This window comes from Pipistrellus kuhlii, unplaced genomic scaffold, assembly GCF_014108245.1.
Source record: "Pipistrellus kuhlii isolate mPipKuh1 unplaced genomic scaffold, mPipKuh1.p scaffold_m20_p_20, whole genome shotgun sequence".
Classification (NCBI taxonomy): Eukaryota; Metazoa; Chordata; class Mammalia; order Chiroptera; family Vespertilionidae; genus Pipistrellus; species Pipistrellus kuhlii.
The window spans coordinates 4,811,389-4,825,716 of NW_023425516.1; the positions used below are offsets into that span (position 1 = coordinate 4,811,389).

At 62.0% G+C, this 14,328-nt stretch overlaps 1 protein-coding gene across 5 annotated transcripts in view; it reads left to right on the forward strand.

Moving 5' to 3' along the window:
- Nucleotides 1–14,328, forward strand: part of RBM19 (RNA binding motif protein 19) — a 96,028-nt gene that overhangs the window by 45,606 nt on the left and 36,094 nt on the right. For 4 of the 5 annotated variants that reach the window (XM_045585413.1, XM_045585412.1, XM_045585411.1 and 1 more), the window contains exon 22: nucleotides 7,892–7,997. In XM_045585413.1, coding sequence (XP_045441369.1) covers nucleotides 7,892–7,997 — 106 coding nt within the window. Of the gene's footprint in view, nucleotides 1–7,891; nucleotides 7,998–14,328 lie in introns of those variants that run through there. The other variant, XR_006742334.1, reaches the window with a different exon arrangement.

The following is a 14,328-nucleotide window of genomic DNA, read 5'->3' on the forward strand; positions in this document are numbered from 1 at the left end:
TGAGTCCTGGCTCTGCCATGCACCGGCCTCATGAGTTTTGGCAAACCCATAAAGCAGCCCGAGCCTCGCTTTCTGGGGATTGCTGAGGGGTGCATAAGCTTACACATGGAATATGCTTACTGCAGGGCCTGGCCTCTGGTGTGCCTTCAAATCCTGGGCCTCCGTCATTTGGGGACCAAGAGGAAAATTCTGGAGATTCCATTTCTGTTTCTGTTTTCTCTCATCCTTTACACTCTGTCTGATGTTTAAGTAGCTGAGGATGAACATAAAGAGCAGCACATGCAGACGTTGTTTATAAATTACAAGTGCATGCACTGGGGATAAACACTCAAAGCTGTTTTACTGAAGGCATGCACCGGCCCTGGGCGGGGGCACTGAGAACCACCGGCTTAGGATCAGCGAGAGGGAGGTGGTACCGTGGAGGCAGGAGCGTGTCGGGCCCGCTGTCCTTCCCAGCACCAAGCCCAGGCCTCACACAGGACGTGCTGGAGAGGCAGGTGCGAGGGAATGCCTGGCCCTCAGGCCTGGATGGCGAGGCATTGACACTCCTGCCGAGCCTCCATCTCGGTCTGGGGAATGGTGGGGGAGGGGGTGCGTTCAGTGCCCGAGAAGCCACAAATGTGTCTGCCTTGGGTGGATGCTGGGGCAGACCGAAGTGGCAGGACTCTGTCCTCCAGGTGCTTAGAATCCCACACACGTGAACACAGGCAGCTGAGGGACGACAGGCTGCAGCGGGCCAGGAGGACACAGAGAGACCCTCTCGGTAATAAGGGCCTACGGAGATGCCACCATTTTCCAAATAGACAGGCCCTTCTGACCACTTAGGACCAGCTCAGAACGGAAGTCGCGTGAAGGTGCTGTGCAGGCTGCGTCTGTTGTTCTTGGCGACACTGTGACTGCCCCTGCGTCCTCCCTTAGAGCAGACTTGCTCACTGGGGGGGGGCTTGTTCCAACCTGGGTTGCCCCACCCCACGCCCCAGCTTTGGAGTCAGAGAGACCGGGGCCTAAGTGAGCATTTCTGATGAGCTCCCGGGCCCCTGATGCTGCTGGCCAGGGTCCCACAGAGCTGGCCCTCCTGGCTCCTTCCGTCATCTGCCTGCCCGAGGTCCGGGGCCTGGTGCAGCATCCCCCCCCCTCTGCTGGCCTGGCTCTGGCATGTCTCAGGATCTCAGAATGCCTTCGCCTCCCTCTCTCCCTCTCCCCCTTTCTCCTTTTCTCTCCCCCCTCTCTCTCCCTCTCTTTCTCACTCTCTCTTCCTCTCTCTTTCTCTCTCTCCCTCTCTCCCTCCCTTCCTACCACCCTCCCTCTGTATCTCTTCTCCTCCCTCCCTTCTTCCCTTCCCCTCCCTCTCCCCCTTCCTCTTCCCCTTCCCCTTCCTCCCTCCTTTCCTCCTCCCCTCCCCTTTCCCCTTCCCCTCTCCTCCTCCCCCTCTCCCCCTCGCTTTCCCCCTCTCCCTTTCTCCTTTTTTCTCCCCCCCCCCTCTTCCTCTGTCTCTCCCTTGCTCCCTCTCTACCTTCCTACCTCCTCCTCCCTCCCCTCCCCCTCCTCCCTCCCCCTCCCTCTCCCACCAATTCAGCCTGGAGCTTTCATGCTCGGTGGGTGGCGTGTCCCCTCTGCCAGGACCTCAGGAGAGTCTGGGTTCCGCCGGGTCCGGGGCGCTGGATGATGCAGAGACACCATTACTGCTTGTCCCCGATCCCTCATCTAGAGAACGAGAGGGTCACGCTCGCCCGGGAAGGACCGTGAAAGGCTGTTGAGAGCAGTAGGCGCCGTCCTCCGCACTCCTTCCCCACTTTCCTGGAAACCAGGCCATTTTTCAGCCTTCGAGAGGCAGGGCGGAGAGGGAGCGTGCGCTGATGGTGATAAGGTAACCTTTCTCCCTCCGGCCCTCACCGTAATGAGCGGCGAGTAATTGGAAAAGTTCCTTCCAAAGGCCCGCTTCACAAAGGAGCAGAGGGAACAAAGGAGGACGCGCCTCCGTGCGGAACCGCCTCCCTTCAGCGGCTCCCGGTGCGGGGCGCCGGCTCCGAGGGGTTGACTCTTGCTCACCTGCATGGCCTTTGGGGGCAGTGAGACAGCCCTGCGGGTCGAGCCACACTGAGACCCCTGCCCTGCCCGGGCCCAGGTGGTCTGGAAGGAACCCTGACTACCATCTAGCCAGCCCGCTTTTGCTGACTAACTTATTCCTGCCGTGGAAGGAGCAATGGGAGCCCTTTGAAAGGAGCATGGACCTGCCCCCCCCACCCCCCCCCCCACACACACACACACTCTCCTGTGGTAACTTGTGTTTGTTTTGTCCTACATGCCAGGCTGTCCTCAGGACAGGGACAGAGACACACAGGGTGTGACGGTATTGCCACCATGGCCTGGGCATCGTGTGTGATGATCCCTGAGAGCAGGCCGCACCCGGGGCGGGGGTGGGGGTGGGGGGCCGGTCAGCGCTGGCTGCGTGACTGAATGCGCGTAGCGTCGTCGAGGTGCCAGGCACCGGCCTGGGCTCTGCAGACACACAGAGCCCTGCCGTCTCGGATTGTTCTTTCTGCTTCTAGAACAGAGGGAAAGACAAAGCAAACACACCGTCTCACACCAACGTGACAGGCGTCGGGGGTCGGGTCCAGAAGCATCACTGGGCAGAGTGGCCACAGGAGGTCTCTGAGGAGGTGGCACTCGAGCTGAGATTGCGTGTCAGGGAGTTGGTCGTGGGGGTCTCTGGCGAGGCTGGAAGGTTGGGCAAGGCTGCCGTCCTGTGTGTCCGCATCGCAGAGCTGGGAATTGGACCGCGGGTCCTGTCCCCGAGCCTCCCTCACTCACCTGTCACCGAGGGAGGCAGCGGTGTGTCCACTCCACTGGGGTCCTTGGCCACATGGCCACTCTGTACAGAAAGGGGACCGGGCGGGGCACTGGGCAATGCCGCTGCCCACCTGCCACGTTCATTTGCCCACGGGGACTGCTCCATGCCTGTGGGTTCGGGGGTGGGTCCCCCTGAGGGGGTGAGCATGGGGGAGCGGAAGTGCGCAGAGATCAGAAGCCCCGGCTGTGCCGTTTGCAGTTGAGATTGTGGGGGGGGCGGGGAACCTGATCCCAAAGTCCTCTTACGTCTCGGGTCAGAGGGGGGCCGGCTGTCTGCTCCTCCCCGAGGCGAGGGTCGCCTGAGCACAAGGCTGCCGCCTGGCACGGGGCAGGGGCTCGGGGACAGACCCCGAGTGGGGTCCCGCTCGGCTCATTATCACCTGTGGGACCTTGGGCTCGTTACCCCCGTGGTAGGTGATGACTCTCGGTGGCCTTGGAGAAATCACGTGACTGCTTTGGGCCTCGGTTTTATGTTACATGTGTGATGTGTGTCAGAAAATCCTGGTACATTTGAAAGGCATTTTCATGCCCAGAGATTTGCCTCCTTTTTCTCGCCTGGAGAAGGAGTAGAAAGGAACCAACAATTGATTCCCAGGAAACCGCCCCTTTGCCTTGTGCAGAGGCACTGTTATCTGATCTGGTCCCCGTGGAAGCTGGTTTTCCCCCTTTCTCCCTCCCCCCCGAAGCCATCCTGAAGCCTGGAGGACAGGTGGGAGGAAGGCGTGCCCAGACTTTCCCCCGGGACCCGGCACTTCTGCTGGGACTGGGTGCCTCACTGATCCCGACGGGAGAGATTAGGATGAGTGTCCCGGAGCAGTGCAACCTGGGCTCTTCCGTGTGCCCCACCCCCACGTGGTGTAGGATGCCGGCCCGGGGGTTAGGGTGCCCCCCAGCCTGGATCTGAGCAGCTGCAACATCGTGGACTGGGCATCTCCTCAGGGCTCTCTCTGCCTCCCCCCTTCCCCCCACCGGCTGCCTCCCCCTGACCCGTCATTTCAATCCGGAGAGAGGACCAGTCATCTTTGTTTGGTGGCAGAACTGAAGACCCTGCGCCGTCGCCATCCGGGGCCTCGCCCGCGGACGTGCCCGCGCTCAGCTGTGTGCAAACACGATTTGCACGCCCAGGCTTGTTTATGAGGGCTGGCGTAATTGGCTTGCCCGGCACAACACCTCGGCGCCCCCTCCCACTCCCTCCTGCCCCTCGCCCCCACCCATCTGCACACACCTCGAGAGAAATGAGAAACGTGACCGCAGACGCAAACCCGCCAGCAGCCACGCGCGCCCGCGTGGCGGAGGGGCGGGCTGGGCGTGGGGGAGTAATTGGTGAACCCGAGGTGAATGAAATAATTGGAAAAGTGAGGTGTGAGTTCGTTACCGAAGTGTGAGCGTGGTGGGGGAGGGGAGGAGGGCCATGTTTAAAAGCCCGGTGTGTCCCTTTTATTCACAGCTTCTGATACAGTAATTGCTATTTTGTGGTTTCTATTATCTACACAGTGGGGAGTGTGCGAGTCTCGTGGCTCCTTCCCCGGGCGGCAGCGGCTGGGCTCGGGGAGGAGTCCCGGGTGTCCGCGGAGTCCTCCCTCCCCGGGCCCTGCTGGCCTCGCCCGTGGCGGCCCCGGCTCCCAGGACACAAGTCCACGCACCACTTTCTCCCAGAGCCACTTAAGATGGCTCCGCGGGCTTGGCTGTCAGATGGAGCCTTAACAATGGCTGACGTGTTTATATATCCAAGGAGCTAAAGGTACTTCATCGATTTTCTTGTCCTCCCTCCCCTCCAACCCTTTCTTTCTCCCCATTTTAATTCTCTCGCTCTCAGATCACTGGTATCACCCTGATCTTACCCCACTCACTCATACAGGAGCCAAAGCCCTCCAGGCCGGCCTGGCTCTGGAGCCCGGGAAGGGGGGCGGGGGTCTGGGGGCGGGGACGTGGCAGGTTTGGGAGCCCTGGGCCTAGCGGGTCACATGGCCTCTTGGCCTTTGGTGTTCTCACCTGTACAATGAGAGGGCTATCACTACTGCCCCCCAGTCCGTCACAGGCACCCAGTCACTGGGCCCCAGGGGGAAGGCAGCAACGATGGTGTCTTCACACCCCAGCCTTCATTTCACCGTTTCCAGCCTCGGGAAGTTCCTCCCGAGACCTAACCTTGATCTCCAGCTGCTCCCCGGGCCCCAGCTCTCTCGTGTCCCTGCCTCTTGACAGAAGGGGGCGAGCTCCCATTGGCGCCGCCTGAGCCCCTGAAGAATAAGGGGGACAGGGTCTTGGGGCACAGCCTTTCCTTTGCCCGGCAGGTACCTTCTTGCAAACCCCAGTCAGGCTGTGATCCTGCCCCACCCCGGCCCCCTCACTTCTGGGACAGGCTCCCCGTTCTCTGGTCCCTCCCCACGACCCCCCGTGGATCCAGGGTACCCCTCTGTCGTGCCCCCCACCCCCACCCCGGGTCTCAAATGCCACTTCCCCAGGCCACGTAGCATGGCTCCTCCAGCCTCTCCTCATCAGCTCTTCTCTCCACCTTTTAATTATTTCCCTCGCCTTCTCCGGACCCTGAGCTGCTTACCATGCACGGAGCATCCACAGCTTGCCGTGTGCTGCGGAGAGAGAGGAATTAACCTCTCAGTCTCTCTCCGTCTCTCTCCTCTTCTCCCCTCTCCCCTCTCCCTTGGCCCTCTCTCTCTCACATGCGCACACACACAGGCTGCTCGCCAGAAATGAGAGAGGACTGAGAGGAATCTGGGCAGAGGCTGTGAGTCCATCAGGGGTCAGGACCGTGGCCGTGGGCAGAGGCAGGAGGGTGTCCACGGCGCAGTGGGAGGGACTGGGCTTGGTCAGCAGCCCTCGTCCTGGGGACAGGTCACTGGGCATTCCTAGCCTCCCCCTTCCTGAGCGGGGCCAGTCCCCTCCAGGTGACTGAGGGGTGCAGTGGGCTCAGCAGAAAGGGAGGTCAGCATCAGACACCCCGAATACACGTTATGGCCCTGCCACTTACGAATAAGAGCTGCTGCCTCCCTGAGCCTCAGTTTCTTTATCTGTAAAATGGGATGGTAACACTGATCATTAGCATTTGTGCTGTTTGTATGCAGCCCGTGGCCTGCTTCAGGCAAACCTCACCACAGCGCTCTGAGAGGGTATAGGCTAATGTACCAGGGATCGTGTCTGCCTTTAGGGCTACCGTTTGCATGTTGGTTCATTTCAAAAATAACTGACAGGCATCCACACCCATCTAAGCACTGCTCTCCCTGCTGCAGGCCCTGTGAGAAGCAAGACAGGTGTGATTTTACTGGGGCAGAGCGGGTGCCAGCCCGGGGAAGGCAGAGAGCTGCTCCAGGCGGGCAGGCGGGTGGTGGGGTAGTGGGGCCTGAAAGAGCCCGGAGCCTGGGCTGGGGTGGGAAGCGGGTGGAGAGACCTGTGCGGGGGTCTGGGACGTGTCTACACCGGACCTAACATGGCCTGGGGTCATAGGCGGACTCTCCGAGGCCTCCCTGTGCCCGTCGGCCTCCTCACACGAGGTGTGAATGCTCGCAGACCCCTCCCTCAAGAGACCATCAACCCTCCATCCCTGCTTCTCTCGGGCTCTCCGAAAAACTGGAGCCAAAGGCCCTTCACCTGAAGGCTCTGACCAAACCTCAGCCATCCCCCGCCCCGCCAAGGCCAGCCCGGCAGAGGCCCGGAGGCCGGGCTTCCACGGAGGAAGAGGCAGCCTAGCTAGCTGTCTGTCGTGGGCCACTGCTGCCTTTAGGTGGCAGAATAAAGCAGGGTTTGCGGCCAGCTCCTCAGCTGTCACATCATCTTCTTGCCTGTCCCCACCTGCCCCGCTTCTGAGCCCCAGCCCGCCCCCTCCCCACGGGCCTGGAAGACTGACAGGGCTCCACTGCCCGTGCCTGCCAGCCCCTCCCCTCCCCTCCCCTCCCGGGAGGCTGGCCCGGCACCAGCGCCCCGGTTCTGGGTTCCGTGGCTGCTCGCAGCGGCGCCAGGCGGGGGAGCGGCGCTGCCGGCCAGCTCCGCGGAGACGTGCGGATTCATCCCGAGGACTCATCACGCCGCATTTACACAGTGGCCTGACTGGGAAATTGGGCTGGCAGATGCCTGGTCATGCTGGCGGGGCCGCGGGTTAACGCTCGGATCCAGCTTATATCGTTTCGCCAGAGCAAACGGCCTTTACCGTGTTTTCAGCCGATCAGGCTCTGGCCCCAGAGCCTCCTCGACCGCCATGTGTATGTGTGTGCCCGGGCGCCATCACGTGTGCAGAGATTTTTCAAACACAGTAATTCCTCTCCTCAGATGCCGGGCACATTAAATATTTACCGGCAGCTGTTTGCACGTGCACGTTTGACAAATGGACATCAGGACAAGCGGGCGGGGGCGTGCGGGAGTGGGGAGGAATGGAGGCCCGGTGCTTTTGTCCGGGAATCTCCCTGAGGTTTATGCGGGAGAGGACAGGAGGGCCAGGGGCGGTCCCAGCCTGTTCACCTGTCTGATCCCTCGCTGGGAGCCGAGCCGCTTCCTCCCCCAGAGCTCTGCCTGGCCGGCCGGCTCAGCAGACATCAGAGCGGACGTGCAGAGGGAGGGGCATGGGTTTCCTGTGTGTCATGCGGGCGTCTTGCACTGAGGATGCCTTCCAGGCCCAGCCTTGTCCAATGCAGAGCTCCGCCGTGGGGTGGGATCAGGTTGGGAGATGCCACCAACCCGGTGTGGAGCCTCAGCTGGCACACACGAGCAGCCCTCACCTCCGAACTCTGTCACGTGTGTACAGGGCTGGACACCCCGTGGGCCAGGGGAGGAGGTGTGTGTTGTCCGTAAGCATCGTCAGCCTGCTCGTTCCCCCGGTGCCCAGCGTGGCGGCGGGCCCAGAGGAGAAGGCCGCAGGTGCTCTGGGCTGGCGTGCAGGCCGGCCGGGAGCTGACACGAGGGGTGTGCGTGCACATCCTTGTGTGTGTCCACCGGCGTTTCCCTCTCCTGCAGGGAAACGCCGAGCCCGTGAGCCCCAGCCTGCCCCTCCCCCAGGCAGACCTCATTCTGAAACCGCCCTGTGCTTTCTCCCCAGCACCTTCGGGGAGCTGAAGACCGTCCGCCTGCCCAAGAAGATGACGGGGACGGGAGCGCACCGGGGCTTCGGCTTCGTGGACTTCCTCACCAAGCAGGACGCCAAGGTGAGGGCCCCGCCCGCCGGCCCTCCTTTCTGGGCCTCTTGGAGGAGGAGCGGCAGAGTTCTGTGCTTTCTCTCTCTTTTTTGCTCCAAGCAACCCCGCTAACCTGCATGGTGTCCTGGGAAGAAAAGGCCTGGTTTGTGTTTGGAGAAAGGCGCCATTCTGTGTCCCCTTCCCCCTCCTCCACATCTCTGCAGGGACCTGGGTACGAGTGGGCCTGTGACTGGGCTTCCCAGGCCTCCCAGGCCAGACAGAAAGCGCCTGGTTGCGCCCCCGTGGGCAGCCCCTTGGGCAGCACAGAGATGCCATGCGGAACGCAGCAGGCCTCAGGGGCAGCTCTTGGCAAGGAGAGTCCAAGACACCCGAGTGGGACCTGGGGGACCCGTCCCCCTTCCTCCTCCTTCTTCCTCCCTCCCTCCTTCTTTCTCCCTCCTCCTTCCTCCCTCCTCTTTCCTTTTTCCCCCTCCCTCCTTCCTCCTAACTCCTTCCCTCTTCCCTCTTTCTCTTTCCTTCTTGTGGCTAGGGCATTGGCTTGGAGCTGGTTGCAACCCAGCCTCCCTCCAGGCTCCCTGGGACACAGAATACCCCCCCTCACCCTCGCTCTAAGCAAGGCAGACTCTGGATGGGGGTGCGGTGCAGCCTGGAGCTGCCTTCTTTTGGTGGCACTGACTGTTCTGCCTGGCCCAGCAGACAGGACAGAGGCTGGGCCTGGGGTTCCAGCTTGGTCAGCGGTCACTACCCTTATAGACCAGGTCAGAATCCCTGGGGAGGTGGCGGTGGCGCTGTCATCTGTCCTCTCCCATAGCCTGTGCCCGGGCGGCATCTCTCCTCTCCCGGCCGGTAAAGCCTGGCACGGGTCTCCCTAATGGCGGGGAACCCCTCCACCTCTGAGAACAGCCGAGTGTTTGCTGGGTTGCGCCCGCGGCCTTTAGCAAGTTGGCGTTGCCAGCGGCCTGGTGGGTGGAGCGGAGGTGACGCCTCGGACACAGCTGCGGCCTTTGTGGGCCTGGGAACCCGCACAGGCAGAGAGGGCGCTGCGGGGCCTCGGGGAGCCTTGCCAGCATCTTTGTCTCGTGTCTTGAGCTCAAGTGCCTGTTTTGTCGACACGAGGCCACATTTGTCCAGACATCTGCTCCTCTTTCTTCTCTGTCGGCAGCCTTTCCCGGGCCTCCCTCAGGGGCCGCGGGGATGGCAGCACTGCCGCGTGCACCATTCCGGCCTCAGCTCAGGAGCCGGGGACAGCCGTCCAGAGCACCGGCAGCTCAGCTCTCCGAGCATCCAGCCTCAGTTTCCTCATCTGTCAAAGAGCAGGGATAACTGGTGCCTCCTCACAGGCTGAAGGCGGGGGAGGGCCCATGAAGTCTGGCACCAGGCCTGGCAGACAGGCGCGCTGTTGCCTGCTCCTTTCCACCAGCCAGGTCCCTTCAAAGCTGGCCGGCCCTTCGTGCGTGGGCCAGGCCAGGGCCCTGCCGGAGCGCAGACCTTGAAGCCAGGCTGCCCAAGTTCAGATCCTACAGCTGCCGCTCACCTGCCCGGGAGCTTAGGCGGGCGGCTTGTTTTCCGTGTGCCTCGCTTCCCCGTCTGAAGCAGGGGTAGGGTTTTCCTCCTCGAGGTGTCGTGAGGTTTGGGGGAGGTGACATTCCTAGGACAGGGCCGGCCCCCGCAGCCCTGCCTGTTGGCTGTGAGGAGGGGATGGTGCGGACGACTATGATCTGAAAAGGGGGCGGGAAGGAGCCATCCTCCGCGCTTGGCCTCTCCGGGACAGGCGTGGCTCGCAGGCCTAGCGGGTTAGACCCGGCACAGGCTCCCGTCTGGAAACTTCATGGCTCCACGGCCAGGTCGTGGTCATTATCAGAACAGAAATTTAGTGGGGATGGAGGGGGGCGGGGCTCTCAGGTGGGCAGGGCAGGGCACATGCCCAGGTTTCCAGGCTGCGATATGATTTCCAAGGCCTGTCCCAGCATCTGGTGATGTGGACATGGCTCCTCCCTCTGTCCTTCCCTGCCTCCCACTCTGGGCTCCAGGAGGAAGGGCACCCTGGGGAGTGAGGACTCACCCCTCGCCTCCAACAGCTGACAGCCTGGCTGGGAGGCTGTTTCAGGCCCTGCCAGCCGGGCTGAGCCTCTTCCCTGTCGCTACGCGCGGGCACCCATTGTGCCGCCGGCGAGCTAGCGGCCTCCGCGAAGCCCGGCCACGGAGCGTCTCTCCTGCGAAGCTCCCTTTGCTCTTTTCGCTTCCGGGGAAGCCGCCTGCTCTCCCGCTGCCTGAAGGACCCGATTGTCTTCCGAGTGGGACATGTAGCGCTCTCCACTGACCCAGAGGCGCGCACTGCCTCCTGCTGAATGGAGTTGTGAATATGGTAAACGTCTAGTTAGCTCGAGAGTGGGCGTGCGTTACAAGAGGGTGAGCAGTGCTGGAGGAGACGCTGAGCAGAAACCGAGGATCTTTTTTCCCTTCGCAGGAGGAATGCTGGGACTCGCAGGGCTGGCAGAGGCGGCTCTGTGGGCCCTGGGCCCCGGGTCCTTGGCGGCCTTCCTTTTTTGGAAGCACTCCGGGAAAGCGACCTTTAGAAAGCTTGATTACCCCCCTCCCCCACTTGCTTCCCGCCTCCAGGGCTTCACCCCCATTTCCCCTCACGGGAAGATAGGCGATCGGTCACTCTTGGCTTCAGCACCCACTTGAACTTGGAGCTGTGAGCCTTTTGTGGGGCTCCACGCAGGCCTCAGATAGAGGGAGGGAGGGAGGGAGGGAGGGAGGAGGGGAAGAGAGGATGAGAGGGATGGATGAGCAGATGTTCCGGGGTGACGTAGGAGGGAGTAAGTCTGATTGTGGAACTTGAGTCTGTAAAGCAGTGGTTTCTGGGCAAGGCCGGGCTGGGCCAGAACCCAGGGGTGGGCTCCCAGCACAGTGTTCTCCCTGGCCCCTGTCAGTCCCCTGGCCCCTCCGCCTCTTCTGGGCCCAAGGCAGGTATCACCTGCTTGCTCCCTGCCCTCAGGAGTCTTCCCACCCTTCTCCATGACCCCCATTCCACCCACACATCCTGGGGACTCTGTTATGTGGGAAGCCCCTCGGGGTCAGGCACACACCTGGAACCTGGGAGAGGGTTCTAGCACAGCCCCAAGGAGGCTGCTGTGGCCCAGCTCAGAGTAACCAGGCAACTGATTCCAACAGCCAGAGGCTCCCATGGCCGGCTGCGCGGCTCTGTACCGGCATGGACACCACACGCAGTGTCTCCTCCCACCCGGCCGCAGCCCTGGGCTCGGGCGGGAGGTTTGCCAAAGTCCCTCCCCGATTCTCTGAGTCTTTGCTAAGCTGGTCCGTGCACCAAGCGTGTCATCCCCCAGGTGTGATGGTCTAGCATTGTTCAGAGAACCTTCCCCCACATGGTGGAGAGAAGCAGGGGTGGGCAAAGGTAGGCGAGGACAGACAGGAAGTCAAGGACTGGAACGCGTCTCCATGCAGAGACCTTCCCGGGGGCCCTGGTCTGCACGTACGTGCGTGGCTGTCGGCAATGTCTAAGGCGCCAGCCACGTGGTCCCTGGGTGTGGATGATGATTCTGGAAGGGCAGCATCTTGGCTTTGATAAAAGCTGTCAACTCCCAGAAGCCTGATTTGCATGTGTAACTGTTAACCCTCCGGGAAGTCTAGGAGATGGGAGGTGGGAGCCACATGACAGGTGGGAAAACCGAAGTGGTGAAGTCACCTGCCCAGGGTCCTACAGCCAGAGCCGGGCAGGGCAGGGAATCCACCTCGCATCGTCTGACGCCAGAGCCCATGAATGCAGGGCCTCCTCCCTCCCTTCATCCATTTAGCCACTGAACCTGGGGCCCAGGCCCTCCTCGTCCCAGCACCCCATCACCTCTCACCCAGCCCCACCGTTTCCCAAAGAAAAGGATTTACCCATCAGCAACAGTTTGGGAGAAAACCCAAGAGTTGTCCCTGAAAACATCTCTTGGGATCAGGCCCAGAGTGGCAGCTCATCCCGGCCTGCAGAGGAGGAGTGGGCATCCCTGCAGCCGGGTCCTCCCTGGGCAGGTGACCCGGGGTCCCCAGCCCCATGTGCCCGTTCCCATTGGCCGAGAAGCCACCAGTAGCCCCTGGGATTCCGTTTAGAAGCCGCCGCCTCCTTTCTTCACAGACCAGGCTGGTCCTGGAGGGAAGAGGGAAGGGCGATGGGGAAGGGAAGGAATGCAGAGAGCGGGCCTGCAGCCGGACACCGGAGTCTCCCTCTTCCCACGCACGCGCCTTTGGTTCTCCCTCCCCGGCCCGCCACGCTGTGTTCTTCTGCGGTTGCAGCTGTTTTTATTTGCCGCCACCGCCGTTGCTTTAAAAGGTCTATTTTCACATGGAATGTTATCCAATTAGCAGAGCAATGTGTTGGCTTAAATAAACACTTGGGGGGAGCCGGCAGTGGGGAGACGTGATGGCGGGCGGCATTGGCAGCCAGAGCTGTTCTCGCCGTGGTAAACAGCCGCAGCTTTAATTGCAGGTCGCACGGCGAATGCCGCCTTCCTCGTGTCTCACTTTTGCACGCTGCTGGGGGAGGGGCAGAGGGCGGGTGTGGACACAGGGCTGGGCCCACCCCGGGGGGTTGATGCTGGGCACCATGGAGGGGCCCCCGTTAGGCTCCCTGCCCGTGGCCATCGCTTTGTAGAGTCCACCAAGAGGCGTGCGTTGGGGTGAGCAGGCCAGACATGGCTGCTTAAGCGGCGTGGGCCGCGTGAAGGCGGTGAACGGCGATCGCCACCAGGTTGTCAGTGGCGAGCATGCAACACGCACGTTTGCTTGAGTGCAAGGAGGGACTAGGCAGGGGTCCTCACACTTTTTAAAGTGGGGGCCAGATCACGGTCCCTCAGAGAGCTGGAGGGCCGGACTATATGAACTACTAATTCCTACTGTAACACCTCGGCTGCGCTCACTGCCCAAAAAACCTGGCGGGCCGGATCAGACTCCTCTGCGGGCCGCATGTGGCCCGCGGGCCGTAGTTTGAAGACACCTGGCACTAGAGCATGGTCTCCACGGGGCTGAGGGGAGGCGGCCGGTGGAAGGGAGGACCTGTGGGGCTTGTCATCCCTGGGCGGCTGCGCAGTGGTCAGCAGCGTGGCCTCTGGAGTCAGCTGCCTCCTTCCAGCTGCCTGACCATGGTGTCCCCAAGCCCAGGTCTCTCATTGCACAACAGGAGATTGTCACGCTGCCCCTAGTGGCGATTGGGAAGACAGAAGCAGAGCTGTGGGTGAAGGGCCTCCCTCAGGCCATGCACAGCACCAGGCAAATGGAGGCAGCTGGTGCTGGGGCCCCAGGGTTGGAGGCGTGGGGGCTGAAGCCGGGTATCGGTAGTTCTTTGTCCCCAAAATGGATTCTGGAAACCAAGGCAGAAATGGGGTTGGTCCCGCTTCTCCAATCAGGGGTGGGGTGTGTGCCTCACCCAGGTTTTGTGTAGGCACCGGAGCCTTGGGGGAAACGGAAAAGGGAATTTGAGCCTTGAATTTCAGGGCAGAGGCTCGGGCTCAGCCAGCACCTCTGTGGGCTGGGAACCCAGGTCGGGACAAGCCACCCTCCTCAGAGGCGCAGGCGGCTGGCCTTCCTCAGCGGGGGCAGCGCAGGGCACACCGACTCCCTGGTGCAGAGGCCCGTGAGACCAGGACGGAGAGACGGGGCTCCACAGCCCGAGAGGCCCGGGGTTCGCTGTCCCCCTGCCAGTGCCTCGGAAAGGCAGCGAGCCCACCTGTGCCCCCTGTGGAGCCCACGGCCACTGCCGGGCCACGCGCCTCATGCCTTGTAGCTTCTGACCTTGGCTACCTGGGACTGGTCTCTTCTCTCTCCCAGAGGTCGGAGGTCATGTCCCCTTCCTATATCCTTTCTGGTCTGGCTCACAGCAGGTCTTCAGGGTGTTGAGTTGAGTTGGATTGAGCTGAGTGGATGGATGGATAACTGAATGGAAGAGACCGCGTTTATCTGAAGATTTTAGGCACGACAGCCTGGAAATGGGGCCCTGGGTGCTCCTCTGAGAAGCTCGCCCTGAGCCCCACAGTATCACACCTTGCAGTGGAACAGGGTGCGAAGTGGGGGTGCATGGTCAGTCACCCAGTATTGTGCAAAGAGCCCCACAGACTCCAGAACCCGCCTCTTCCCAGCTGCAGCCCTGTGGGGCCAGAAACAGCTACAAGACGGCCCAGGCCTGTGTGCAGGACTCCGGGGTGTGGAGCGGCGGGGAGGAGGACTGACCCTGAGAGCAAAGGGCCCAGCATCCCGAGGCAGCAGGCTCCTCCCAGCAGTCACAGGCTTTGCCCACTGGGTAGGGAAGGAGCCCAGCAGCTCCAGCTGCTCCCAGGGC